Below are 26,794 nucleotides of genomic sequence, written 5' to 3' on the forward strand. Positions count from 1 at the left end.
GCCAGAATGGATAAAGTCCTTGTGATTCCTCATGTTCTGACCATATTGGTGAATTATGTGAAGAGGGATTCAATTAGTCCTTTGAAGTTGCGTATCTTCTTAACCCACTGGAACAATTCTTGATTCACAGTCCCTCTGTAAGCTGGAGTTCATAACTTGAGGTAATGTTAGGAGCTTGTGTTGGGTTCTTGTCCAGAACATCAGAAACTTCTAGAATGGGATTTCCAGGTTTAGAAACAGGCATGTGGTTCCCATTCATCGTATGCAATAGTAGCCTCAATCCTTTTTTTTGAGTGAATTTTCATTCCTGGAAACCTATATGATAAGGTCTTTTGTTCAGTGTGAATACAGAGCAGGTGGGCCTGACTACAGCCCATTAATGTCAAAATGAGATGCTTAAGTGAAATTGAGCACAGCTAGTAAAGACTGTAATGGATAAGTAAAAGTATCTATGCTGCCTTGTTCAGCCCTATAAATAAAATATGCAGGTATAGGGCATGTAGAACATACAGCCATAGTGCACTTTACGACTTTGTGGGCACATCCACGGAGGTATGTAAGCAATGCCAAGTAGAAAAAAAAAAAAAGATGTAAAGATTGTCTAGTGGGACCATCTCTCTCCCTAAACTTATTTTTCTGCCCACTTTAAGCAGAAAGATCTGCAAAATATGGTATTTCATCTTCTTAAACTGACAAACTGCCAACTGGGTAAGTTATACACCATCCCCAAATTTCCTTCCCTCCTGCATCCCATAATAAGCCCTGTGCCTCTTTAGGCAGTAACCCCCATATTTGGCACGTCAATCCAGGAAGAAAGTTTCTTCCCGTCAGCTCTTTGTGGGTTTCACTCCAGGGACAACAGCTTCATCTTCTCCTTTGATGGAGCTTTCATCATGCTCTGATTTCACTGATTAGGTTACTTGAGTTCCTCCACCTATTGTTGTTCCTCTGATCCTCTCCAGGTCTTTATGCTTATTGTGATAAAGCCTTTAGTCAGATAACCTTACACCCTCATTTTTTGTTTTTCATTTTTTCCATTTTTTGAGGTGTAGCTTTTTTATAACAATAACCTTGGTATTCCAGTCACTCAGACCAAATAAAATCAGCAATCTGTCAGCAGATGACAGTGAGTAACTAGGCTGTCTTTAATGCTTCTCCCTCCCAGGTCACATTGCCATTGATACCACTCGGTTTCATCATTTAATGAAAACAAATGCAAATTATCAGGCTGTTTAGTCTTCCCAGAAGGAACAACTTAGAATAGAGCTGTCGAGGCATACTCTGGGTTATTGTGAAGGCTTTAGGCCTTTATCCTCTTCTACTAGATTGTAAAACCAGAAATATGTGTCCTGTTGTTTGATGAACACATGCCCCCAGAGTACTCACTTTTCTTAGAGGAGCAGGAAAATCTGCTCTATCAGTTCTCTCTCGAAATTCCTCCTTTTGGAAAAAGTGTAGCATTGTACTCCAGTTATTCCAGCATCGCAACTGCATAAATGGCATATTTGTAGCTTCCAATATTGCAGCTGTTCATGCCTTGAGCTGCATTTTCAGTACTTAGAGAGACAATAATAAGGAAAAAAATGTCTGTGTAGGAAGCACATTTTTCCAGATCTGTTCAGACTTAGTATTCAGTTGGAGTAATGAGGAACAGATGAATTCTAACAACATGTCTTTTGAAGTCCCCTTTTAGTGAAGCAGCTTTGCTTGAAGCAGTTGTCCACAGTACCTTTAGAGACAAGTGGACATACTCAAGGTGCATTAGATAAACCACCGGGTAAGCAAGAGTCACTTAAACCTTACTCACCATCAGAAGAGAAGTTTGGGCCAGTTTGGTTGCTCTTAGCAGTTCCTGTTTGGGTGTCTTCTGTGGCTTGATCAAAGAAAAATTTTGATTACTGTTGACTTTATGCAGTGCTTTAGCACACTGTTTAGCACACTATAAAAACCAGGGGTGACCAACTTCTTCCTCTTAATACAGGGGTCTGATCCAGCTTCCTGGTATATGGGACTGCACTCATTAAACATAGGTTATTAAAAGATGTAGCTCTTGTACAACCTTGATTTGTACATTTTGACGTTATTTAGTGCTGCTATTGATCCCTGACAGCTGTTTTACATCCCAAAGATGTTAGGTTAGTACTAGCTCAAGGCTCGTTATGCCTTTTTTTCTTTGTGTGTCACAGACATCTCAAAGGCTGATGGGGAAAGCATCAGGCTGAAGAAAGAGGGGCCACATGTAGTTATGAGCTGTATGTTCTTGTGAGACCTTCATGGCAGCAGGATGCATCAGTCCTTTCTCCATAATTCTCTCCTTTCACTCTGTAAGTCTGGCAAACTGAACTTCAGTTTAAGCATTAGAACATGCTGCTGCTGACAAAGTTCCTTAGCAAAGCGTTCATTTGGGGTAAATGCTTGCCTCACCAAAGTTCTAATGTGAGTCCAAATGCAGTGTTCTTCATTTACTCCCTGGCATAAAACTATGCACAAAGAAATACAGGCTCAGCTGAGATTCAATGAATATCAGAAAGTGGTTGGAGAGATACTATCAAGTTCTACCTTCCCATCCAAAGAAACAGCCGTCTCTGGCTTCACTTCTGAGGTCCACGTTGGCCCATGCTTGCTGATTTGAGACAACAGATCAAAGGCAGTGTGGATCCAAGAGTAACCACTCATGTGTACTCAGACCTCATTTTACGATTTGGTATACTATAGTTTTTGAAATTTTAGAATATTCTGGTTTGCTAGAACTGCATTGTCTAACTGCTCAGATTTAGGATTGTAATGGCACTTGAAAACAGGCCAAAAAAATTCTGAAGAAAAGTCCTGAAAGGGCCACAAAGCTTCATATTTGAGGTCTGAAACTAGTCTATAGCTGGTGAGAATAAGGAGGAGACTTCCTGGCTGGGCAGACTGTCCCTATTAACTTGCCCTCAGGCTTCTTACCCATTTCTCTGAAGCAGCTGGTGGTGTCTGCAGCAGAGACATGATACCGGAAGATGGATGGACAACTTGATTAGTCTCTGTATCTTCTTACATTTCTGCTAAAATGGTGTTCGCGTTTACAGGCATTCAAGGACATTCTGCTGTCCTGAAATGGACCCATTCCTTTGAGAGACATAAATTGGATAAGGCAGGCTAGGGAGAGACCATCCCAGTTTATGTATTTATGATAAGCTTTTGCTGACAGTGAGACTTTCCTTTGTTTTTTCTAATTTGTATTCAGCGTCTTTTTTCATTTGTGATGGAAGAATGATCCCATATGAAGAATTCAATATTGGTCACTCATTTCACAGCTGTGGCCATGGTTTTCTTTCTTAATAATGAGTGTAATTATCACCAGCTAGGCTTGTTTGTGGTGGGACTTCACAGCCTGGATAGCTTGCACCTTTTCTATCTCATGGGCATGGTAAATTTTTATTTTTCCATTTGCCAAGATAGCTACAGTTGTCTTTATTGTTTTTTTAAAAAAATAGTCTGACAAGTACTAGCATTAAAATTAGATTACATTACTTTAAAATAATAAGGTCAACAGCAGAGAAACTGTTTGGGGAAAAGGAAATGTCAGAATAAATAGCCAGTTTTCTCAAAGAAGACAGACAGATGGTTTGCTCATTAGCAATAGACTCCTGAAATGCCCTCTCTTGCTTTTCCTTTATTCCGTAGCTGAGCACCCTACTGTTCGGTAGATCAGTGTCTGAGGAGCTGCTTGCTGGTCTTTAGGAACTTTAAATTGAATCCTGTGATTGCACAGTATTCAGGGGAGCACAGAGTGTGCGGGCTTCCTTCTGTTAGGTGGGTGGGGATTCATCACTCATCTCTCGGTCAGAAAACCCCTGGGAATCCAGTGAGAGCTTCGAGGGCCCAGGCCAGTGTGGGACCGATGTCAGACTTTGGTCCGCAGATAAGAAGGAAGAGTGTTTTGCTCTTCTTGTGATGTGGAGATTACAGACCTTTGCAGAGAGCAGGGACTGAGCATTTCCCTACCAAATTATGTGATTGAATAACATGCTCTCTCGCTTTTCCAGAAGTGACTTGGAAGAACTGGTTGGACATGAAAGAGCGAGTTTAGTTATGGACTAGATCAGCAACAGCTGGGGCGGACTTTCAAGTAGCCTCATTAATTGCTGGTCAGAATGTTACTTCCAAGTATAAATCTGATTTAAGTGTTTATTGTCTCTTACTGCCAGATAGCTCCCACAGCTGTCATGCCACTCTCGCCACTTACAGAAGTCTCTGGTTGTTGTTACTTTTGTCACTAGGTTGACCTTACAACTAATCTCTTCTTGGGGTCTTCCCTAATGTAGGTTTCCAGACTATAGCCCTTTTCTTTGCTGAGCTAGACCTTCCCTACGTATCCATTTCCAGATGAAGGGAAGGGCCCTTTTTGGGAGGGTGTCCTTGCAGCCTGTCCCAATGGGATTCAGGCCCTGCAAGCTCTTGTGAAGCCACTGGTAGCAACTTATAGAAGTGACTTACATAAAATTCCTCCACCCAAAACAGCCTTTATGGTCTTATATCCAGAAGTGGAGGTCACCATGGGTGTGGGAAAGAAGCACATGGGTACACAGGGTTCCCAGGGGGAACATGCTCCTGTCCCTGCTGATGGCATGCCTCTTTCTCTGCATGAGTCTTCATACCGGTGACAGCCTCTTCTACTGAACTCAGCACACTTCTCTTTTTGAAGGTCCTTGTCTTTTGTCAGAGTTTACAACAGAATGGCTCTGCCTGCGGGACCACAGCTGAGAATTAGCTCCTCAGAGTTATAAACCTAGTCATTGTGTTTTGTGGAGAGCTTCTGATCTATACCACGTTTTTCACTTTTTCTCTTCTCTTTGATTTAGTGCTTCACATTTAAAAAGACAGCAGTATACAATTACATAGGGGAGCAGAACTGCACACACTGACCATAAAGGTGTAAAACTGGCACGTTCACGGTTTGACAGAGCTTTGAACCAACTTCATCTCTGTTGGCAGCAGCTGTATCGTGGCTGAATTATGCCAGGTTGCACCTATTAACACCGATGCTGAATTTGGCTCATTTGCAGGATAACTGCCATAATGTGAAATGACATATGTGTTTTCAGTGTGGGGGAACATCACAGGGAATCGAAGAATAAATTATGACTGCTATTTGTGTGACTGTGAAATCATCTGAGCTATATTTATTTGCAATACCTGTCTGCTTTATAATTATGCCAAATTATGCACAGATTTTATCCCAGGATAATAAAGGGAGTTTTTCTAAATCCAGTGTAAGATAATTGCACAATAGCTATCAGCTGATCTTTTAATTTCTATTGCCTGGAGAGTAATCAAGTGACCTTAACTATAGCTGCTATTCTACATATAATATGCAGATCTTTTCAAAATGCAGATTTAAAGATTAATCCTTGCAAAGATTTAATCATTGCAACAATCCTGTGAGGTACATACATGAACAAACTGCAGTCCAGAAATTAGGTGATACAAAAATTAGTGTTAAACTAGAACTCAGCATTCTTCTTTACCACATCTTTCCTTGCATCTGCTGCTTTAGTTGCCTATCTGTGTGGGGTAGAAATAAAGCTGTAAAGAAATCAAAATCGTGACCTCTCTTGCAGAATAATCTGCTTGTTCTGCTCTGAAGTGGGGGTAGTCTCAGGACATTTTTCTTCCTTTTTGTGTCTGCCTGACCTCTGCAGCTGAACTTTCAGACTCTGCTGACTGTGCAGCCTCTTCAAGGCTCTTCAAGAAAGTCTACATATTTTAGGGGTCGTTTGCATCATAAATATCCAGTTGTAGGGAAGAAGAGAAAAATCAGTATTTCTTCTCTTCATTTAGCAACTTTTTACAACTGTGCAAAGATCCAAGCACATATGCACAGACATCCAAGAGTAATGAGGTTTAAAACTCATGGTTTGGAGAAATTTGCATCAGCAGTGTGGGCGCTGGGCCACTTTGTTGCCAGTTATCCCTTTTTGTTTGGGGTCCTGCAATGTGCAGCTAATGCATCATGTGGGAGAGGACAAAGAGACTTCAATGGAGTCTGAAATTTCAGCTAATCTCTCTGTAGTGACACACTGACAGATAGAAAAGCAACAGTAGGATCATAAGGAAACAAAGTTGCAAAATTAAAAAATAGCCAGAAGAGCTGAAAATAGGAGCCTATCTCTAATCTGGGAGGAGCCATCTGACAGTATACTACCAAGCTAGTATCCTAAGAAACACCGTAAACCTGCAGAATTTTCTACATCAAGGTTATTCTGATCATTTTAAAAAGACTGAAATAGACAAAAAAAAAAATGTAAGAGCTAGTGATAATGTTAAAAACTGTAACCCCTTAGGTGACATTATTACACCGTTGTGCACAGAATATTGATTCAGAAAAGGACTGGTTGGTTTTTAGGTTCTGTTTTCATGATCAGTGGTTGGGAAAAAAGGCTTTTGAATCAAAAGATTTGAATAGAAACATTCAGACTATAAAAGCCTATATGCATTTGCATTCATTGTTAAACTCCAGCCGAAAGGAAAATACTGCTTCTGCAGATTATTCCCACATTATACCCCACGTAGTTTCTTGCTGTGAATTATATCCAGAAGTGCTGTTCTGCACTGGGAATGTGTTAATGCAACAGCAGCGGTGGGGAGATTGCTCCCTCCGCGCAGCATGCAGGGACACCTGGCATTGCTTCCAATCTCCAACACTTTTGGTATTAAAGCCTTATTATTCTTAGGAAAATCAGAGTCCCATGTCTTCTATGGAGAACAATTTTTCCACAAAAATTTAGGAGGAAGAGCAGTTGATTCAGAGGAAAGCTTGTCGAAGCTGCTTTTTAAAATATTTAGTGGAACTACGATCAGCTGATAGCCTGGAGTATTTTCAGCAGACTATTTGCAGACAGTAATTGCAAAGTTTTAAAAGTCTCTTCCACTCCCTCAGCTCTTTAGTGTTGGCTAGCGAGCATCCTTCCACTGCATGTTTATTGGTGACTGAATATTTCAGCCTGGGTTCTTAATGAATGTGTCTAGCATTCCTTGTGAGAAATGTACAGTTTTACATGTGAGTTTGTGGAGAGGCTCACTGGTTAAATTCACACTTATTATGAAAAGCCACATAGAAGTTAAGAGGGCAGAGGAAAGAAAGAAGTGCCTAAAGAGAAGAAAAGCAGGGCCAGAGGAGAGCACATCATTCAGACAAGCCGTGTGAAATCTGACAAGTGTGCATAAATATTGGGCCTGCCCATAATAGGGCTGTGATTCTGCAGTTCATACTGAAGTGAGGTCAGTGGGATGCCTTGCATGACTAATAATGAACCACTCGCATCAGTACGTGCAGCACAACTTTGGAGCCTGAATAGCTGCAAATACTATAGAGTCACTTTGCTCTGCAGAAATAAAAATTATTATTGAATTTTGGTTGTGAGTGGCGTTTGTGTTTTGGGGGTTTTATATTATTTTTGTCTTATTTGGGGGTAGAAAGTTTTTTTTATGTCTCAGTAGTGCTGAATGGTGTTCAAAAAGTTTTATTTTTAAAGAGAATTCTTGCTGAATCATTTGGAAGGAACTTAGATCCTATTTAGTTTGTCTCGCAGTATCTGCAAGGCACTGCTGGAATCATAGCAACAAGTGATACAGAGTGTACATAGTGCTGTACAAAGCCCAGCGGCAGAAAGTGAGGTTAAAAAAAAAAGAAATATCTTCTTTAAGCACCAGTCAGAATCAATCATTTGCTATTCCTGAAGTGTGAGTAGTTTTATTATCTGAAAAGTGGGAGGAGAATTCAGAAAAGTATATGCCTTCTAATAAAATTGATACTTTATGCCTCAGAATTTAAGGTTGCAACAAGCTTTTGGTTTAGTTTTTGTTAGAAAGGTAGACTATTTGGCTAAAAGCTGACATTTTTATGTTGACAGTTAGGGAAATGAATAGGCAAAGTCTGAAGAAGTCATCTAAATGAGTTTCGGTTCCAAGTCATTAAAAATAATTATCTCAATTAGAGTTTTATTTTGCTTAACTCTAGATCTACTTTTGCCTCAAGTTTCCTTGTCTCCTTCTGGGGCACAAAGAACTTTCTCCAGTTTTCCCATGTAAATGAAAATGCATTAGAAATTCATACTTCAGTTATATGCAAAATAAAGAGAAAATATCAAAGCCAGATTAGGAAATTGTCTGTCATTCAGGGCATTTGGGGTGGTCAGGAAGAGCTTTTCTGGCATTGACACTGCTGAGCCAGGTAGCACGGAGTGTGTGTACAGGAGAGGGATGGTGCTCCATGCCTGGCTGTGATGGTGCTGGCTGGTGGAGAAATAGTACGGAAAGGTGTGTGCTCAAGTGTATGTGCTCATCTGTATGAGAGAGCACATGAGCACATGGGGTGAAGGTTTCTAAGTTTCACTGAGCTCCTTTTTTTCTGTTTTTATAACTTCATGTCCCTTTAGTGAATTTGCAGATATGCACGTGTTGAACAGTCAATATTTTCCAGGCTATTTGTGTACACTGCAAACTTTTACCTGATTTTTTTCCTGCTTTTTTCTTTTTTGGGGGGCGTCTTTTTCAAAGATATTCTGTGCATCTCTGAGGGCTTTCACTCCTTGCTTGCCCATCCTAATACGTGCGATCTGACCCCCCCGTCATGCACTGTGTGTAGTAACTTGTGCCAAATGCCACGAGGCTCCCTAAACAAAAAGCCTCAATATACATGTGAGGCTCTTTTGGTTGTAAGGACCAGGGCATTGCATCTCCTGCTTTGCTTTTAGAGGCAACACACTGCAAAAAGAGGGGGAGAATCAATGTCTGGAGAGGGAGACCTGGACTTTGCCACACTTTAGAGATTTATTGGGAGAAAAAGTGGGTGCCTCTCCATTTCTGTTTATCTAGAGCCTGCCTTCAGGGCTCCTGGGAGCCTGGCAAGGTAGGGCAGCAAGGAAAGGAAAAGCAAGCGTTGGAAGTGATGTCCTGGTTGAGACTGGCTGCTAATTGCCTGTGGTTCTATTCGTTCTCTACCTCCCAATGTTTTAGGTGTCAAGACTTCCAGGATCTTAGAAAATAGCTGCCTAAAGGGTCTGGGGACTTCAGACTTCTCAAACAAGCAAAAAGAACCACATCAAGATTTTTAAGAACAGAATAAAAATGCATATTTTATCAAGATCCTCCATAAAAAACTGTGATCACATTAAATTTTCTCTGCTAATAAGCAGCCACATGGAAAGATCAGTCCCATAAGCAGTTTTATTCCCCTTCTTTATTGGTCAGGGGGCAGAGTGTGCACCCAGGTAGGAACTGCAGCATGCCTGCCTTAGGACCACCGGGAATTCAAATTATGTGGTTCTTTTGTTGTGGGAATCCTTAAGGAACCTATTCATGCACTTTAAGCATGGTCACTGTGGCACCCTTTGAGATAGGGTGGGCCCTCAGCTAAGAAACAGCTTACCTATGAAGAGCTGCTTTTTCCAGGTGGCTGAGGACACAGAAAGAAAGAGCAAGCAATGAATTAAGTGGTAGAGAGAAATAGTTTTCGTGTTTTAATTAGAAAAATGAAAAGTGCATGAATTTCCTCATTGTAATACTTTCTGTCATCTGAGAAATAATGATCTAAAAAAAAATTGTGGGTCTCTGGCAGTCCTTCCACTGGGCTGTCATTATTCACTCTAATACATACATATTATTCATAGTCCTGAGGGAACTGGCAGATGAAGTGGCTAAGCCACTATCCATCATATTTGAGAAGCTGTGGCAGTTCGGTGAAGTTCTCGCTGACTGGAAGAAGGGAGACATAATCCCCATTTTTTAAAAGGGAAAAAAGGAAGACCTGGGGTACTACAGCCCAGTCAGTCTCACCTCTGTGCCCGGTGAGATCATGGAGCAGATCCATTTTGCTATTGCCAGGAGAGTAACAGCTTTTTGGGAACCCTTACTTGACCAGTGGTAGAGAAAGAATATTTAGCTAGATGGTTTGAGTTTTTTCCTTTTTCTTTCCCCCTTCTGTTTTGCTTTGGTAGTCAGAGAAAAGAGATAAAGGTTTAGCAAGTCCCCTAACAAAGCTGCACCTTTGCTGTTTCTTCAGGCTTTGCAAAATAATCCTAGGTTTGTATTCTCACCTGTCAAGCTTGGTATGGCTTCAGGACATGACCTGATCACGTCCTTTGATCAGGCATCCCTGCTGCCTTACTTTTAATCACAACAGAACAACAGTAGTTGTGAATTAGTGATCATTAGATACCTCTCTGCAGCAACCCCTGCATGCTGTCCAGTCTCCTATAAAGCTTCCATTTCAGAGAAGACAATGAGAGCCTTACCCTGCCTGAGGCCTTAGTCCAAGTCTAACTGAAGTTAATGAAAATGGGAAATTTTTTTTTTAAAAAATCATTAGAAGGTGGAGATTGGTGTGATTTTGGCACATAATTATGTTCCATGGTAGTTTCTGATATTTAGCCCTTTGTATATGGTTAAATCCCTGTACTTCATATGCTGATTTATAGTAAAAAAGGTGCCTCCTTTTCTTTTTGGTCAAGTAGTATAATGAAAAGGTACTTCCCCTGAATATTTTCCCAGCCTGCAGTCCCCAGCAGGAGCATGCCATTGCAGCTCTGCTCTTCCTGAGTGCTTTGCAAGGCTTTCTGCATATGAAAAGGTTCTCTGGAGTAGGCAAATCAAATACAAAGCACATGAGTATGTTCCTGCTCTGATGTACTTCAGCATGAGAAGTACACAGAGATTAGAAGGACTTTGGAGTTACTGTCTAAAAATGACTTTTCAGACGCTGATTCTCAAATCATCTTCAGACACCTCTTTTACTAGGCAGCAGCATCAACAAGCTGTGCAAATGGGATCAGTAAGCTTTTCCCTGTAATGTGTGTGTTTTAGTGCATGATTACAACCAAGGACACACCAACTGGCATCAGCTTTCAGGAGCTTGTAAAATCAACAGTGCTGCTCACCTTTCTCGTATTTCATTCTGTATTTGGGATTGGATGTGCAGCAGCACAATCTAGATAGCTGGATTGGGATTTTGCCACTTCATCAATGAGCTGTATATATTCTCAACAAAACACACATTTTACAGCAGGTGTATAAAAGTACAAAGAAAATGGCATAATTTTATAGCCTTTGAGAGAAAGCCATCAAACCCAAGTGCTGTCAGTCTTCATTTGTTATCGTAATAATTATCATAATAAAACCACTGTGTACATTGTGGCTATGATTACAAATTTAGTCACTTGAAAGATTAGGAAGCGGTAGAAGATAATTTTCCCAAGCAGCCTAACACAGTGCCAACATGCTCCCTTCCTTCTTGCTGCCTTGGCTTCGGTCTGTGGTGACCTTCCTGCCCTGCTCTCATAGGTCTTCGGTTTCTGGAGGGTACAAGGTTTCTTATGTAGAAGATGCTCCTGAAAACCATCCCTGGCTGTGTGTCTGTAGCTCATGCCACACAGGGGAATGGAAATGTGGGGTGTTATTGGGCATAATGATTGTATTTTTTACAAAATTTTTAAAAAATTGTAGGCTTCTTGTGCTTGGTTAGGTATTAGCAAGAGAGACAGAGAGGACAGTGGGATAAGTTCTTGGAGATAAGAGATTATGCCCTATCAGGAGCACTAGACTAAATTGTCAAGAGAAATTATGAAAGTTGGAAGTTATGAATTAGACTAAACAAAAATGTAATGATAATAAATAGTGAGGGGAAAAAAGCACGTGTTTGAGCAAAGAAGTCCTAATCATTTTTGTAATTTTTCATTCATATAACAACTTTAAGAAGTGATGATGCAAGTCCCTTAGTCATGTATCCTAAAATCAATATGTTGCTTGAATGCAGATTTTTGCCTTGGTTTATTTGTACTTGAGTGGTCTAGAAACTAATCCTTTTTCTGGTTTAAGGAAATATAAATGGGTCATCCTTTTTGTTTCTTCTATTCTGTTTTGGAAAAACAGATAAAATTTTGTGCTTCATACCAAATTTGTATCCAAACAAAGTACTGCAGTGTAGTGCTAGGGCCTGAGTAATAGGCCCTGAAACAAAGTTGGCATCTAGATGAACCTCACAACCAAACGTTATCCACTATTAGTATCTGCTGATTAGTAAAAGCTGTATCACCATTAGCATTTATTAATTAGTATTTGATCATTAACAAAATATGTATGCTCACTAGTGAAAGATGCAGTTTAGGCAAAATGTAATCAGTAGTGAGGATGAAATGTTGTAAGAACGTGTATGCAACTTCCCTTATTTAGCCTTGTTCAAGGCTGAGAACCCAAGTGTTTGGCCTTGTTAGAAACTCCCTTGGTTCTACCTCCCGAGCCCTGGCCAGGCTTTGAGTGGAATCCAACAGGAGGATGAAACCAGATGTTTCCACTGAAAGAAAAGTGCAAGTCATTCTGACTTGCTGATTTTTGGTATATAAGGCTGAACCCGCTTGCAGCAACTTTGGATGCCTCACCTATGGGTGGACGCATCGCGTAGGACTTCCCACTTGCAGGGACAGGTACTCCAGATCCTCACTGCAACCGGGGCTCCCCAGTGACTGTGGATCTGGAGATGGTAACGTATGCAAGTGGTGATGGATCTTTCTTGATCACTGTTCTCCCCATCGTGTAGTAATGATTAGGTGCATTACCTTGCTTATTCTTATTTTTCTATAATTAACTCTGTATAGTAAGAATTTAAGTGTACTATTCTGTATTTTCCTTAGTGCTTATTTTCTGTATTACGTAGTTATATCCTTTAACAGTAAAATAAGGCTAACCTTTTTACTCTGGTATCTGACTTTAATTGGCATCCTCAATCAGCAGAATAAGCAGTTAGGCCCCAAATAGGATGTGTTTAGAGAGGGATGAATACCAACAAAGTTGAAGGTGCGAATTCCTCCTTTGGTCAAGTGCTGAGCGCCATCGCCTCCCCAGAAATCAGCGCCCCGAAGCACTGAGGCACTGCAGTGGGGAGGCTCGGGGCAGCCAGCTCCTGCACTGAGGGATGGGAAAGCTGTCTGTCCTTCCTAGGAGCTACAGAGCAGACCAAGAAATGTTATCGCACCCCACTCTTTCACCTGTCTCCCTAGGTGCTCTCAGAGGTCTGAGAACATGAAAACCATCTTCCGGGTCTCCCTTCCCCGTGTAAGACCCAGTACTGCACTATATGACTTTCATTTTGTGCTTTGGTCCTCAGGGTTGGAGCATCCCTCCATATCCAGAGGCAGGGACCACAAATCCTGTCAAGGAGCCAAGACAGCGTGTTTAGGCTTCAAAGCAGCAGTAGCTCAGGAGAGCACAGCTCCTGCACACTTACAGAGTCACCCCAGCTCCCCAGAAGCAATGGGAATGGGTTCCCAGGCAATCGCAGCCCAGCCCTAGGAGCAGGCAGAATGGTTAAGGATAACCCAAATACCCACCCAAATCAGGGTCTCCTCAGAAATATGCTTCACACCAGAATATTTTGCTGTTAATACCTGTGGCGCTTTTATAAGTTCTCTGTGCATTTTTAATTTTAGTGTTTAAAGCACTGTGTTCCCACATGGGCTTGTTGTACTCCTTTCCAAGCAGATCTTTGTGAAGCTATATCCATCATGTAGAGTTTTTCATTTGCTGTTTACAAGGTTGCTTCTGACACATCTTTATAGACTGGTTTTACTAAGGAAATGCGGCTTTTGTAATTATATTTTCTCCTAACAGTTTGTTTGCCTCCTGGACATTTCCAGGTGCAATTGGGCCCATAGGTAGCCTAGCACTTTTCTCCCATGAGAGTAACTCTTTCCCTGCAGAATGTGTTGGGAGAGCAGGTGGACATCACACTACTGCTCCTGGAGCATCGTGTGCTCCAGCTCACCAGTGGGCTGGCATGTTCACAGGAGCTCTGTCCCCTTCTCATCACCCGTGCCTGTCCTGGCCCAGGCTTCACCATTTTTTAATTACAAATGCTATGCTCTGGCTTGAATTTCATTCCTGTAATTGATGGCCTTGTTCGTTGTAGCAGAACTAACTTTGTTTGTGCTTGAACTGTGTCTTCTACGGTTTGCTGAATAGGGATGTCTTGGGGGTGACGCATCATCTGTTGGTAAATGGATGTGTGCGCTGAATGATGTGTAGGAAAGTGTGTCACAGGTAGCAGCTATCTGAGGTTCAGAAATGTCACCAGCTACCAAAGTGTGAATTTATTGTCTTTTTGCTCTATTTTTATAAACCCCTTTTTCAGAGTGCAGTGTCTTTAAAATTGTGAAATAATACACGGACAACTGAGGATTACAAAGACTATCTGGGACATGTTCATTGGGGATCATTGCAGTTGGCCTTTAATCTCTCTGCTGCTTTAGAATTTCATTTACTACTTTATAGAAACAGCAAGTTGCTCTAATCCAGGGGAGATTGAATATCCTTGTATTTAGAGTTGTCTGCTCAAGGCAAATTTTTCTTTCCATCCGCAATGTGAAAAACAATCCTGTGGCTGTTGATCTATTAGCATGGAAAGTGCAGACGTTGTGCATGCAGCTCTAAATATCTTTTTCTGTAAAAAGACTTCCAGAAATATCCTTCTTTTTTTTTTAGATTCTGTGAGATTTCCTCTTTACACCTATACCTTGAACACTACAAAGATTGCAGAGTTGTGCGTTTTTTCACTCTCCCAGTGCCCTAAATTGCTGCAGTAACCTCCTGACCTAGTACAAGACTGGGGCTGCACTCAGCTCCCCTCCTCTCCTTTACCAGCACTATCCAACTCCTGTCTAACTCTGTTTCATCCCATCACTGTCAAACTCTCCAGTTTGTTTCTCCAGTGTGCTGAAAGCTGTCCTGATACTGGAACCACCAGTTACATAGCATTGCTTTTTAAATGCTCTTGGTGTCGGAGAATGAGCAGGCTCTTATCTCTGCAGTTGGAGAGCAGGTATCTACCCGTGTGCATATACTGCCTTCTTAGACTTCTTGTGGAAAAAAAACCCAAAAAACAATTATGCCTGTAATAGATTGCCTGCGCTACAGGAAATGCCAGGCTGCGTGTGCATTGATCAGCAGTAAATGCTCTCAAATTGTCTTCCTTGGGGAATGTAAACTCCTAATCCCCTCTCTGAGCACTACCTGGCCTGCAGTCCAATTTCATAAAGCCAGCCCCAGCCAGCTGCTCACCAGCAGCTCCTGACTGAAAGGCCTGTGACATGACAGCAGTACATTTGCTGCAGTCCCTCAGGAAAGATTTGGGGTTTAAACCATTGTTGCAGGGAGAAGAGGAGGACAGTTCATCTCTGTTTTCAGGCAGCCTGCATTTAGCATTGGGTGATGCAGGCAATGCCGAGCAGCGCGAGGTGGATGGTGGATGGCAAAGCAGGTATGCTGGGGGCTGCTTCCAAGGGTTTGCTTTCTCTAGCAGTTGTCTAGTTTGGCCAGGCTGCTGCAATAAGTTTTGTCACAAGAGCAAAAAAAGGCTCTAAAAAGTCGTACAAGTTGTTTCGTCTTCTCTGTTTTGTCTGGAGAGGCGGATAGGAGAGCCCCAGCAGGCACCGCTGGCTGCGGGGCTGGGCGCCCGCCCTCCTAGCAAGGGACACCATTTGTCTCTCAGTGAGCTGAAGCTTGGCCTGGGCGATGAGCACCAGGCATGTATCAGTACATTGGGTTTTGTGGCCGAGGGTGAGTACTATTCCTGTTGGCAAGCTGTTTCAGGAGAGGTCTGTTTCTGTGTATATATAGTGCCCGTCACTTTTCTCACGGGCTGTCTGCTGCAGTATAACACTAACGAGGTAATTACAGGGCTCAGGCAGTGTCAGCGCAGTACATACCGCTTGGATTAGGCCCAGCTCTTGAACAAGCTTTCCAAAAGGGGTGCAAGCTGACGTGGCTCACAGCCCGTTTTGCAGGGACCAGGAACAGGCTGGCGCTCTGTGACTGCGGCTTAGCTGATGTAGGGGAATTTGGGGTGCTGCTCCTGCCTCCTGAGCCAGCGAGGAGGGGAGGGTGGGTGATCCCGGCTAGCACACATTAACTGTGAGCATTATGGGTGTATTATGGTGGGAGATGGAGAAGTAGAGGCCTGGCATCAACCCACTGCTGCCGGTCAGTGCTGCTGCAGCTCCTGCCTGGCAGGACTGCGAGGGATGCGAGGCTGTGGTTTCTTCTGGCGCAGGGGCTGGAAGAGAGGGGGTGCCACGGTGGAGGGTTAGCAAGTGTGCCTGTGGTGTGGGGGTTAAGGGATGGGCACAGTGTGGGGAACTCACATTTAATAGTTGCCAAATGGAGGGGTGACAAGGCTTAGAGGGACGTGTTTGCTCCCAGCACATCAGCGTCACGGCACTGGTGTAGCAGGAGGGGGAGAAGCACCACCAGCAATCTACCTGGCTTCTTTCTGGTTTTCTTCACCTGAAGTAGGACCCAAAAAATAAAGGAAAGTCTGGTCTCAGTGTGTTATAATTTTTTATATATGTATATATATAGTGACACATGTGATGTGATGTGATTTTGACATTTTATGTCTTAGCAAAATGGGACAGACAGGGACTTTTCAAATACATTTTAATGAATTTAAGAAGTTACTAAGAAAAGTGTTTGGGCAGAAGTGCTGCATAAGACAATGATATACCAATTAGAGTTTAGAGTTTAGGATCTCAGCTGTCTGTTGTGGGATTTCTTTTATTATAAGAATTATTACATCACTGGGCTATAATTGTTTACCAGTTATTACTACAATGATTATTAAGTAATTATCATATTAATAAACATGATTATATAGGTTTTGGGTCACCCTGTCAGCCTCCATTGATGAAATATTAAGTGAAATGGCATGTTGTGAGCTGAATTCAGAGCCAGCCCAGCTGTCTCCCATCCACCCAAGAGCTGCCATCTCGCCTTCCAGGGCTTCAGACAGCGAGTGCAACCCTGCTGCTTCTCTCCCCGCAGCACACTCCCAGACCTGTCACACCAAATTATTTGTAAACACCAAGCCAGCTAATATCACAACAGTATCAGTCCGCATACAAAAGGCACCAGGAAGCCGTGAGAGGCAGCGGGTGCCCTGTGTTAGTAGTAAGAGGCGAAAGAAAGAGGCTCCTCCAAAGCCCCTATTCATAAGCTTAGCACAATAGAGTAATGCAGCGTTAGGGAAATTTAAGCTGGTGCTGAAAGCTAGTGTGCTTTGCTGCTTTTTTACTCAAGGGATGGCTTTTATCCTGAACTGTAATGCTTATGATATTTCAGACATGGCTTGCTTTGCTAGGTCATGTGAATGATGAATATCACAGTATTTAGAGGTTTCTAGTAAATGAAACACACATGGGAATGAATGCAGATATAGATCACTTGCGTCAAACCCAGCTTTATCAGGGCTTGGTGAGATATCTTTTTCAAGGGCCTACAGCAATTGAAAAGCAATTAGAATTTCATTGTATTTTCCAGTTCCATTAACCATCCCATAGATACGTATGTGAGTCCACATGGAAAAAGCTGCCGCCGTACTTTCGCAGTGCAGCCGTTGTAATACAGAAGCATGGGATGGCATCAAAGCAAAACTTCACTTGGATACTTGGAATTTAGAGACACTTCAGCCCTGTCCTACCATTAAAAAAAGGGATGTTGCTACAGAAATGGGAAATGCTTCCTTTTCACCAAACGGGCATGTAACAGTACTGGAAAGGAGACTTCAGAAAGCTGCAGTGTGATAGCTGAAAGCTGCCCCTCCTGAAAAAACAGGTCCTGGTCATGTTCTTTCAGTGCTGCATTTGTTAGAAGAGTTTATTCATTAGTGGTTTGAGAGTGACAGGGCTCTGTACAAGGGGTTTTTTCTTTATCTACCAGACTGGGCAAGCAGGGGTAGATAGCTCTAAAGCATGAGATGAAGGGAAATAATGCACCCCCTCAATGTCAGGGTCTGGCAAGTCCAAAGCTGCAAAAAGTTGAGAAGGAAACTGCCTGCAGTGGCTAGCAGGGCTGCATTTGTATGGAGGGGTGTTGTAGAAGGAGCATGGAGATCCCCTGCTTTTTTCATCCTATGCTGTAATCTTCCCATGTGGTCCTGCACAGTGCCTGAAAAATGCTTGCAGTGAGGCATTCCTGAGCAGTGATTAGTGATGCAGTTAACAAATGCTGGCTTACATCACTTGGGGATAAATCCACCTTCTGACCATCTGCTACAAGTGGATGTGGTTTTCTTCCGATTCACATTCGTGCCAAGCAGAATTAGCTTCATTTAAATCACTGGTGTTTCTTGGACAGTAACCTCTATGAAAGAGTTGGTCCATTGGCAAGATTTCCCAATGAGTCACGTACTGTGGGGCAGAGATTATGTCTCTCTGGATATTTTGTTCCTTTTTGAACATGAGGGAGCTCAACAGCTAGCAAGAAGTTAGTTCTTATTATGAAATGCCAATGTGCAACTCTGAAGCTGTTAGCCTTGCAGATACTGGTAATCTGGAAGCAGTCTGCTTCACCTACTGCTGTATCCACAGAGCAAGTGGATTTGGTCACTCGTGCACATTTTTTTTAAAGTACTGTCAGATCTCTCACAAGCTGTATTTTCTAATGAATGCAAATGAAAATTGTGATTATCCATTTCAAAGCAATCGGTAGCAAGCCATCGTTGTGCATGCAACATTATTTATACAGCTCATAAGCCCCAGCGATGCTCGTGCATAATTCCTCGCACATCACAGTGATAGAAATTGCCTTCAGGGACAGACTTTCCAAGCCAGCCTCTCTGTTTTTAAGTTGCAGACATTGTCACTTCGGTGGCTGACTACTTGATTTTGCAGGTTCAGTTTGATGCGCATATGATAGCAAGCCCACGCTTGCCTGCAGATGCCAGACTGCACCCAAAATGACTTGCTTCTCTTAATAGCAGTGAATAAAGTGACAGGCTGGCAGTTCTTAGGGACTCTTGGTTCTCTCTTCTTATTTTCCAAATCCTTCTCTACTGCCGCCTGTTTGCATCTCTGTTCTCATCCTACTCAGCACTTGCCTCAGTATGAAAACTTGGGGCATATCATGTGTTTACATGTATGATTGCTCTTAACTCAAACTTTATTTCCATGTCTTGCTCAACCTCTAAGTCCAGTGCATTAACCCCTGGTTGCTATTCCCCATGTGGGTGGTCTCGCTCTCACTGCTCAGTTTGCAGGACTCTTCTCTGATGTGTTAAAAATGGAATTCACTGAAAGACACAAGTTACCTCTTCCTGTCCATGCTAGGCTCCTAGAAAAGCGAATAATTGTGTCTCTTCCTGCTTTTAATACTATAGTCGCTACATCAAATAATCTTTTGGGAAGTTTAGCTTTTAAAGCACTGGGCAATTTATTACCCGCATATATTAATTCTCCTTGGTATCCAAGAGATATGATGACAAACTGCAGTGAAACTGTGAGGGTAGAAAATGTCTGGTGAGTAACCTCTTTCCTAAGAGACTATGTTAACCAAAGGACTAATAAAATCTTGTTTAACCATCATTGAAAGACTTTTTGGTAGACGGCCAACTCTGGTTGGTCTCTTGAGTAAAAAAAGTAGTATAGAAATGTTCCTTGTAGCATTAATTCATATCAGCTTCTGATGCCAATCTCCTGTACATCAAAGAGAAATGCTTTATTGCACCATTTTACATTTTAAATCATTTAAGCTTGTAGTGCATTCCACCTACTTCTTTTTGCAGCAGCACTCTCTGCCCTTAGTCCTATGGAAATATCAGCTAGATTGGTTGGTGTTTCGTGCACATGTGCAGCCTGGTCCCACAGTGGTGAAATGGAGATCTTTCCTTGCTTTCATATAGGGCTTAGGGGGGTTGGCCAGGCAGTCCCTTGTTGCCATGCCTGTGTTTTTAGGCCCCCCTGACACACGGGAGGGAGGTTTCTCCCTGTAATCCACTGGTAGCCCCCAGAGGTAAATACTGCATTCTTTTTCTTACACCAGGGACAGACTTAGTCTAAGGTTGAGTTTCTGCCTTATGGAAATACAAAGCAATCTCCGAGCCAAGCACTGATCAGAAGGTTGTTCTTACGAAAATCCAAACAGGACAGTGTGAAAATGCCTAAAGCGAAGCCCCATCTAGGGCAGTATCTTACAAACTTGTTAGTCTGGATCTGTGAAATCCATTTTTTCAGTGAGGAGTGGAGCTTACAGCTTCCAAAGCCAGATCACTACCTGCCTGTTTCTCAGCCGGTGATCAGTGTCTCCTACCTAAACTTTAGTTCCCTTCCCCTTTATTTTCCAAGCATTATCCCGTACGACAGAGCAAAGACTTTATTACTTTCTTTTGCGCACCCTAGCCCGTGTGTTTATATCCCCTAGCTTCTCAAGTTGGATGTGTCTAAGTGTAACCTTTAGCCTATGGGTAAGAGCAATAGGTTTTTAAGATTTGACACAAGGTTTTGTATTTCTAGCATAACTGGTAGCTGTTTGCTAGTCATGCATTGAGGTCTCTAGAAATTGGTAGACTCATCCCTAACTCTAAGGGTTTACAAATTAAATGCAGTAACCAGACAACCTCCTCTTGCTCAAGCTACTAGTGACCATCTTGCATGCCAGGGCATGATACTGCTGACTGGTGACTGCTTTCAGTTACATATCTGCTTCCAGAATAACACCACATTTAAAAAAAAAGAGAAAACAGTAACTGTTTATCCTGGCTAAGCTTGTGTAACAGGTTTTCATATGATGTTTTCAGTGTTTAAAGTCTTTTTCCATTATACTGTTTCAGTATCCAGAAAAAAACATTTCTCTTACTCAGCTTCATTAGTTATAGGAAATCACTGGATTAAAGTGGAGAGCAGATTAGCAAAAATAAACTGTAGTACGTCTTGGGCATATGGTGCCGCATATGAATGGGTTTTAACTACTTAACTGTGTATAACAAAGAGCAGAAGGAGAGATTTGTCTTAGCATGCAATAATTATAATTTGCAGTAGCTGCATAGCTTGACAGTCAGAAACCACAAAGCCTCAGAAAGCTTTCAGTTAGGATTTGCATGGGGTGTGTGAGCCTGTCCCCACGCTCACGCCGCATTTTCTGCCAGCTAACGGCCAGGCACGAGACTGGACTTAGCTAATTCACAGGATGCCTCTCCCTCCTTTCCCTTCCTCTTCGCTGGGCTCATGGTTTGCAGCACTGGGTTAGCGTGGGATTTAGCCCATCGGATGTGGGAGCCGGTGTTGGTCCTGGCACACTGCTCCATTGCATGGGCCAGAGGAGAGGCACGCTGTAGGCAAGCCCATGACAGCCCCGGCTTCGCCTCAGCTGGAAATTGTCCCACACAGAGCAAATATAAACAGAAGTAGTAACTAAAAGAGGCCACAATATCAGGGTGATTGCTGGGGAGTATCAGCCTTCAGGCTCTGGGCACAGACAAAGCAATACAGCCAGCTTTGAATTCAGATGACACCGTGGTTTCTAGCTTCCCACTTTTTTTGCCTAATATCTATCATTCACCTCTGATACTTCAATCTGCAAAAGTCAAATTTATGCCTTTTCCGAATAAACCCACCTCACACTGGTTTGAACTTGGTCCTGAGACACAAGTTGGTGCAAACACTGGTAATGTCCTGACAGTTCTCCACCTCCCACTTCTCAGGAAAACTGTGCTTTTCTATTTGGGTGCTGAGGGGTTTCTGAATACCAAGCAGTGGTGATAACATCATTTCCATGTCTTAAAAAGCTGCTTATAAAGCAATATAGAGATTTGCAAAGTCAGTCAAATCTAATTTATAAAGTAAATTCAGAAATACCTGGAGAATTACCTGGTCTGTATCTGAGCTCCTCAGCATGTTTGCTAGCATGGATTAACCAATAATGTTACTCCACACAGCTTAAACATGCATGTCCTTCCCTTGGTTTTGGGGGTTACTTTCCTCTGAGGTTTCCACAATGTGTTTCACATCCACTGTGAGTAACATTCTTGGACTTCTGCCCTGGATTAATCAAACATAAATCATTGCCCCATGCAAAAAGAAAGTTTTGCCAAAAATTGCAGTGGTCCAGAGGAGAAGAAAAGATTTTTTTTTTCCTCTGTGAACTTTTAATTAATTTTATTCCCTTTTTTTTGTGTGGAAAGTTTTGTGCATTAAAAAAATTCACTGACAAGGCCCTGATCATCTTGTCTTTTTAGTGATTAATACAAAAACTTAAATCCTCAGCTGCTCAGGAGAATATCCTTGCTTTCTCCCCAATTACTTTTATGGTGGTGAGCTCTGCCAAACTTGCAGGCTTTCTGTTTAGCTTATCAATAACTCAGTGTTGCTTCTGTTGCAGAGTTCCCTGAAGAGAAGAGGCAGCAGAGAAATGCACAAAGAAAAAAAGGCATTTACCCAGGTATGGTTTGCAAGAATGTGCAGTTTTGGGCAAAATCACATGATAAAACTGAAAATTTCTTTTTACGAGTGTTGACAGGGGCAGCAGGCACATTAACTAGAGTGCAATTAGGCCTTAATCTACTGAGACCTCCCAGAGATAATGTAGAAGCAATTTAGGACACAAGTGTGATCTCTAAACCATGCAGTTTCTTGAGCTCGTTGTGCTTGTACCAGCAGATTCAGGCTGCAGGTTTTCTACAGGAAGAGAAAATCACCTTGTCTCACAAAGTAATTGGATCGCAGCTTAGGGACTAACTAAATTTATACACGGTGCCAAAGATTATGTGCTAATGAGCATCTTGGCAGGGAATGCAGTTTGCACACTGCAACAACACCTTGTGAGCTCTCATGTCGCAGCCCTGGGTTTGATCTCTCTCTGGTGTCAGGGGGGCAGCATGTGAACTTATGCTCCCGCAAGCTGAGATACAACACAGAGCCTAAGATACCCACTGAGTCTCCCTTTGGACACCCATTTTATTGAAATCCTGTAGGCTGTTCCTTCTCAGGAAAGTGGTCTGCCTCGTTTCCTCTGCTTTTTGTGCTGACTGTAGGAGTTAAAGGTTTTCCCAGCACCCGTACAGTTACTGTTTATAGCCGGAGAGATGGGGATAGCATTTCACCTCGCTGCAAAAGGAGCGGAGAGTGACATCGTGCCTTTGTTAAGAGAAGGGTTGCGCCTCCCCTGCTGCACCCTCATCAGGCTCAGTGCATGCAGCCAAGACCGACAGGTCATCTCTGAATCATTCAAATCTTAAAATCCATTGATTTGTAATAATAATCCTAATAAAGCATTATAATATGTTGCACTTGAGTGGGTAGGGTAGGCAGCCGAGTGGGCAGACTGGGGGCTCGTGGTGTTCGAGAGCTGCAGCCTGCTTTCCTGGGACACAGCAGACTGAGCACCCTGGCCGAGCCGATACACACACAGCTTAATCAGACCTTAAAATGGGGCACTGGGCTTTCTGCCTGCAGCGCCTGCTATGGAGAATTATTTAAGTCGTCAGTGAGGTCAGAGAGTTTATTTTTATGGAAGTCTGTAGAATACATGGATGAAATATATATATGCCTGCACACATGCAGATTAAAGATGAAGCTACATGAAGGCATGGTTGCGTCCACTGGGGTTTCTGGGCAGCACTGTCCTTCCTTTCCTCATTCCTGGAAATACAGGGCAGTGCAGAAGGAATGGATTCCTTGTGCTTGCTTCCTCAGCCCAAATCCAGGCATTAAGAGCATCTGTAGTTTGCCTTGGAAAGCCTTAAAAAGGACTTCACAAAATTAACCAAGTAACCATGGATCAGCTCTGCACTACTCACAATGTAGGGAAGTGATCCCAGAAAACACCCAGGGAAAAGAAAGCCTTTACGCTGTAGACACACATTGTGTAACTCATGCAAGCAAAGGATTTGGGCTTGAAAATGAAAACCATTGCAGCAGCACTGTGCAAGGTGGCCATTCAGTTTTCTTCAGCAATTCTTTAGGGTAGGAAAGACTGAGAAACAATCTTATATATTGACATGGCCCAGCCTATAGGTGCATTTTCTAGATATCTCCCAACTCTAGGTTGTTACCCAGAGCTGCCTCCAAACCCAGGCATCCATTCAGAGGTATGTGCTGGTTGAGACCAGAGCGCACCACACCAAGTGCCCAACCTGGTCAAACAGCTGCCGGGTCCTGGGTCATGGCCCAAAGGGGTAGGTACAGACACAGCCCGCAAGGTTCCAAATGCTGCTTTTCAGGGACAGCTGCCCTAAATACCTAAAATAAGTTCAGATACCCATTACACGTTTTATGAGTGAAAAGCAACCACAAACTTAGATTCTGTGCGTCCACATGCTTACAGATATATATAGCATATGGCAAGTCTGGTGGTTTTACTTACTCGTCATGAAAATTAGCTGGAACATCACACCCACCACAGGGCACACCAAGTAAATAATACCTGTGAAATTGATTGTCTTGAAGTCGTGTAAAAGCAGAATTCATAGTAGCGCTTACCCGCCTCTAGCAGCATTGAAGAAAAAAAGTTTTTATTCAGCAGAATTGCAAAACGGAGCTTCTTGGAAAATACCAGGCACCAGGCAAAACACAAAGAAAAGTGGTTCTCCAGCGCAAGGTAGGAGTGCTGGCACTCAGCCAGATGCTTGGGTGCTGGTTGTACTGCTCTGTTGTCAGACTTGCAACCCCAAAACCGCTTGCCCATCTTCTGCCTGACAGTTCCCTTGAACCAGTGGTGGTGGTAGAGGAGATGGTGTTGGTCTCTATCTATCTTTGTGTCTTCTTGCCAGAAAAGAAATATCGTATTTGAAAATTTTTGATCAGCTCTTCATTCTCATGACATCATTTACATTGCATAATGAATTTAAGTTCATTTCTTTCCTTTAAGTTTCATTTGTTTATCTCCACATTCTACATTTGTCTAACTTAGACTGCAGACTCTGTAGGGAGGGATCTGGGTTTTTTCTTTCTGCTTTTTTTTCCATTAACATCCCTCTGAAGTGCCATGCAGAGCTGTGATGGTATTGCATGCAAATAATCACTATCGGTAATCATTAATTGCCATTTATTCTTAATGATCTCTTAAAGTCTGTGACTAGCACCATGGCTGACAGAATATTTTTGCACTGTCGTTTCTTCTTCTTTTTCTATACAGTCTGCCTTACCTACACCTTTTAGGGAAGCGTCCACATGGATGTGAAATACAGTCAGTCCATGCCATAGCCCAGCTTTCAGCCCCTGGGATTCAACCCTCTTGTTCCTCCAAAACGGTGGAAAGACTGTATTCTCTTTTTTTTTTTTCCCTTTCTTTTCATTCATGTTTTAACTAATAATGAACTATTTCTAACTATTTAACTAATAATGAACTACTATATTCTTGTGATTTGGCCTCTCCTTAGTTTGCCTTATATGTCAAAACTCTGTTTGCCTATGTGGGTGTCTCACCCTCTTGCTGTTTCTACTTGGTGTCAACTGATCAAGAAATCGCTGATATTTCTGTACACAAAGTTTCAGAGGGACAGATGCATGAAGGTTGGAGTCCTACCCTTCTGGCATGCTTAGATCTGGCTGATAAATCTCTCCTGACCATTCTTTTTCTTTGGAAAAAAGCTGTCCGGGGAATGGGATTTTCAGTAGTCATGTTCCCTGGCAGAGAAGCAGGGAAGATCTAGAGCTTTCTCACCTTTCCATATGGGATCCATATTTAGTAGGCAAGATTAACATCCATCAGCTCTGTTGTTTTGTATGAAGCTTGTGTTTGTTAAAAAAAATCTCATTTGTTTCAGCTCTTGCTTAAAACAAAACTTACAAATGTGATCCTTTTTTTTAATAGAGAAAGTGTAGCAATAAAGTAATGCGACTGTAAGAAGTTAACAGTGGTTTTGTCCTGCTATAATAATGCGCTAACTCTGCAGACGCATTGAGTCGTGCAGTGATGCCAAGCAAAAACACTGGGGCCCTGACCCCAAGCCCATCAAAGCCTTTCCTTTTTCTTCAAAAGCTTCAAAATGCTGAGTGTGTTGTCCCAAGTGTGACTCGGTGACTGTTATTTCTATTGTTTGAAACACAGTGGGTGTCAGGCTGGAGACTGCCCTGACCCCCGGGGAGGAGCTGGCCCCTAGTGCTCCCAGCCTGCCCGCACCCCTCTCCCCTGGCTGGGAGCACCTTCCCCATGGGCACCAGTCCCACTGCCTCCAGCCAGGGAGGTGCGAGGCACCAGCAAGTGCTGCTGGTGGCTGGGTGCTTGCGGCCAAAGGCAGACAAGAAGCACGGGGAAGAATGCTGGATTACAAAGAGAGAATAAGGAAAATGTCAGGTGTGATTATTTCAAAACTGTTAACAGATAAATAAATAAACTTATCACCCCACCTGTGAGCTCTGATGTGCAGCGCTGCTCTGGCTGTAACTTTCCTTGTAATCTTTGTATTACCCTAAAAGCAAAACCTACAGCTGTGGGGATGAACTGATTCTCGATGACAGGAAAAACAGAGGTAATGTATTGTGCAGCCCTGACCAAAGATGATGCTTTAATCATACAGCCTTATCCAGCCAGAGCAACCAAAATTCAGAGTGACTCCAGTAGAGGCTGTGTGGAGTTTTGCCAGGTTTTAATCTGATACTTAATTTGCAGTTTCAAGTTATAAAGAGAAAAGCAATTTGCAAATATATGTGTGAAAAAGATGTGTCTGTATATGAGGAGATGATAGAGAGGAAAGAAAGCCCATCTTCCGGAGGCTCTGCTTCTAGTCAATTATATGCACAGAAAACTCGCATTTCTGGTGCCAGAAACAAAATGACCAGAGTTTTAGTCAACTGATTGCAGCTGTTTTTGACTCCTGGTTATCACTGAAAACCACATATTAACAGAAACTTTGACTGTTGTTTACCTCTATTATGTTATTAACATTTAAGATAACTTTTTTACTGTTTATTATTTTAAAGTCCCAACCTGCCCCAAGGAGAATCAGTAAGAAAGCTGACTGAGTTCAGAAGTATACAACTAATTATTTCTGTGG

General features: G+C 42.5%; 1 protein-coding gene across 8 annotated transcripts in view; it reads left to right on the forward strand.

Moving 5' to 3' along the window:
* MTCL1 (microtubule crosslinking factor 1) overlaps positions 1-26,794 on the forward strand; it is a 111,644-nt gene that overhangs the window by 36,118 nt on the left and 48,732 nt on the right. For 5 of the 8 annotated variants that reach the window (XM_074821795.1, XM_074821805.1, XM_074821823.1 and 2 more), the window contains exons 4-5: positions 22,180-22,239; positions 24,322-24,396. In XM_074821795.1, the coding sequence (XP_074677896.1) occupies positions 22,180-22,239; positions 24,322-24,396 (135 nt within the window). The remainder of the gene's footprint in view (positions 1-22,179; positions 22,240-24,321; positions 24,397-26,794) is intronic. The other 3 variants (XM_074821813.1, XM_074821838.1, XM_074821856.1) reach the window with 1 other exon arrangement.

The sequence above is a fragment of the Strix aluco genome, chromosome 1 (genome assembly GCF_031877795.1).
Source record: "Strix aluco isolate bStrAlu1 chromosome 1, bStrAlu1.hap1, whole genome shotgun sequence".
Taxonomy (NCBI): Eukaryota; Metazoa; Chordata; class Aves; order Strigiformes; family Strigidae; genus Strix; species Strix aluco.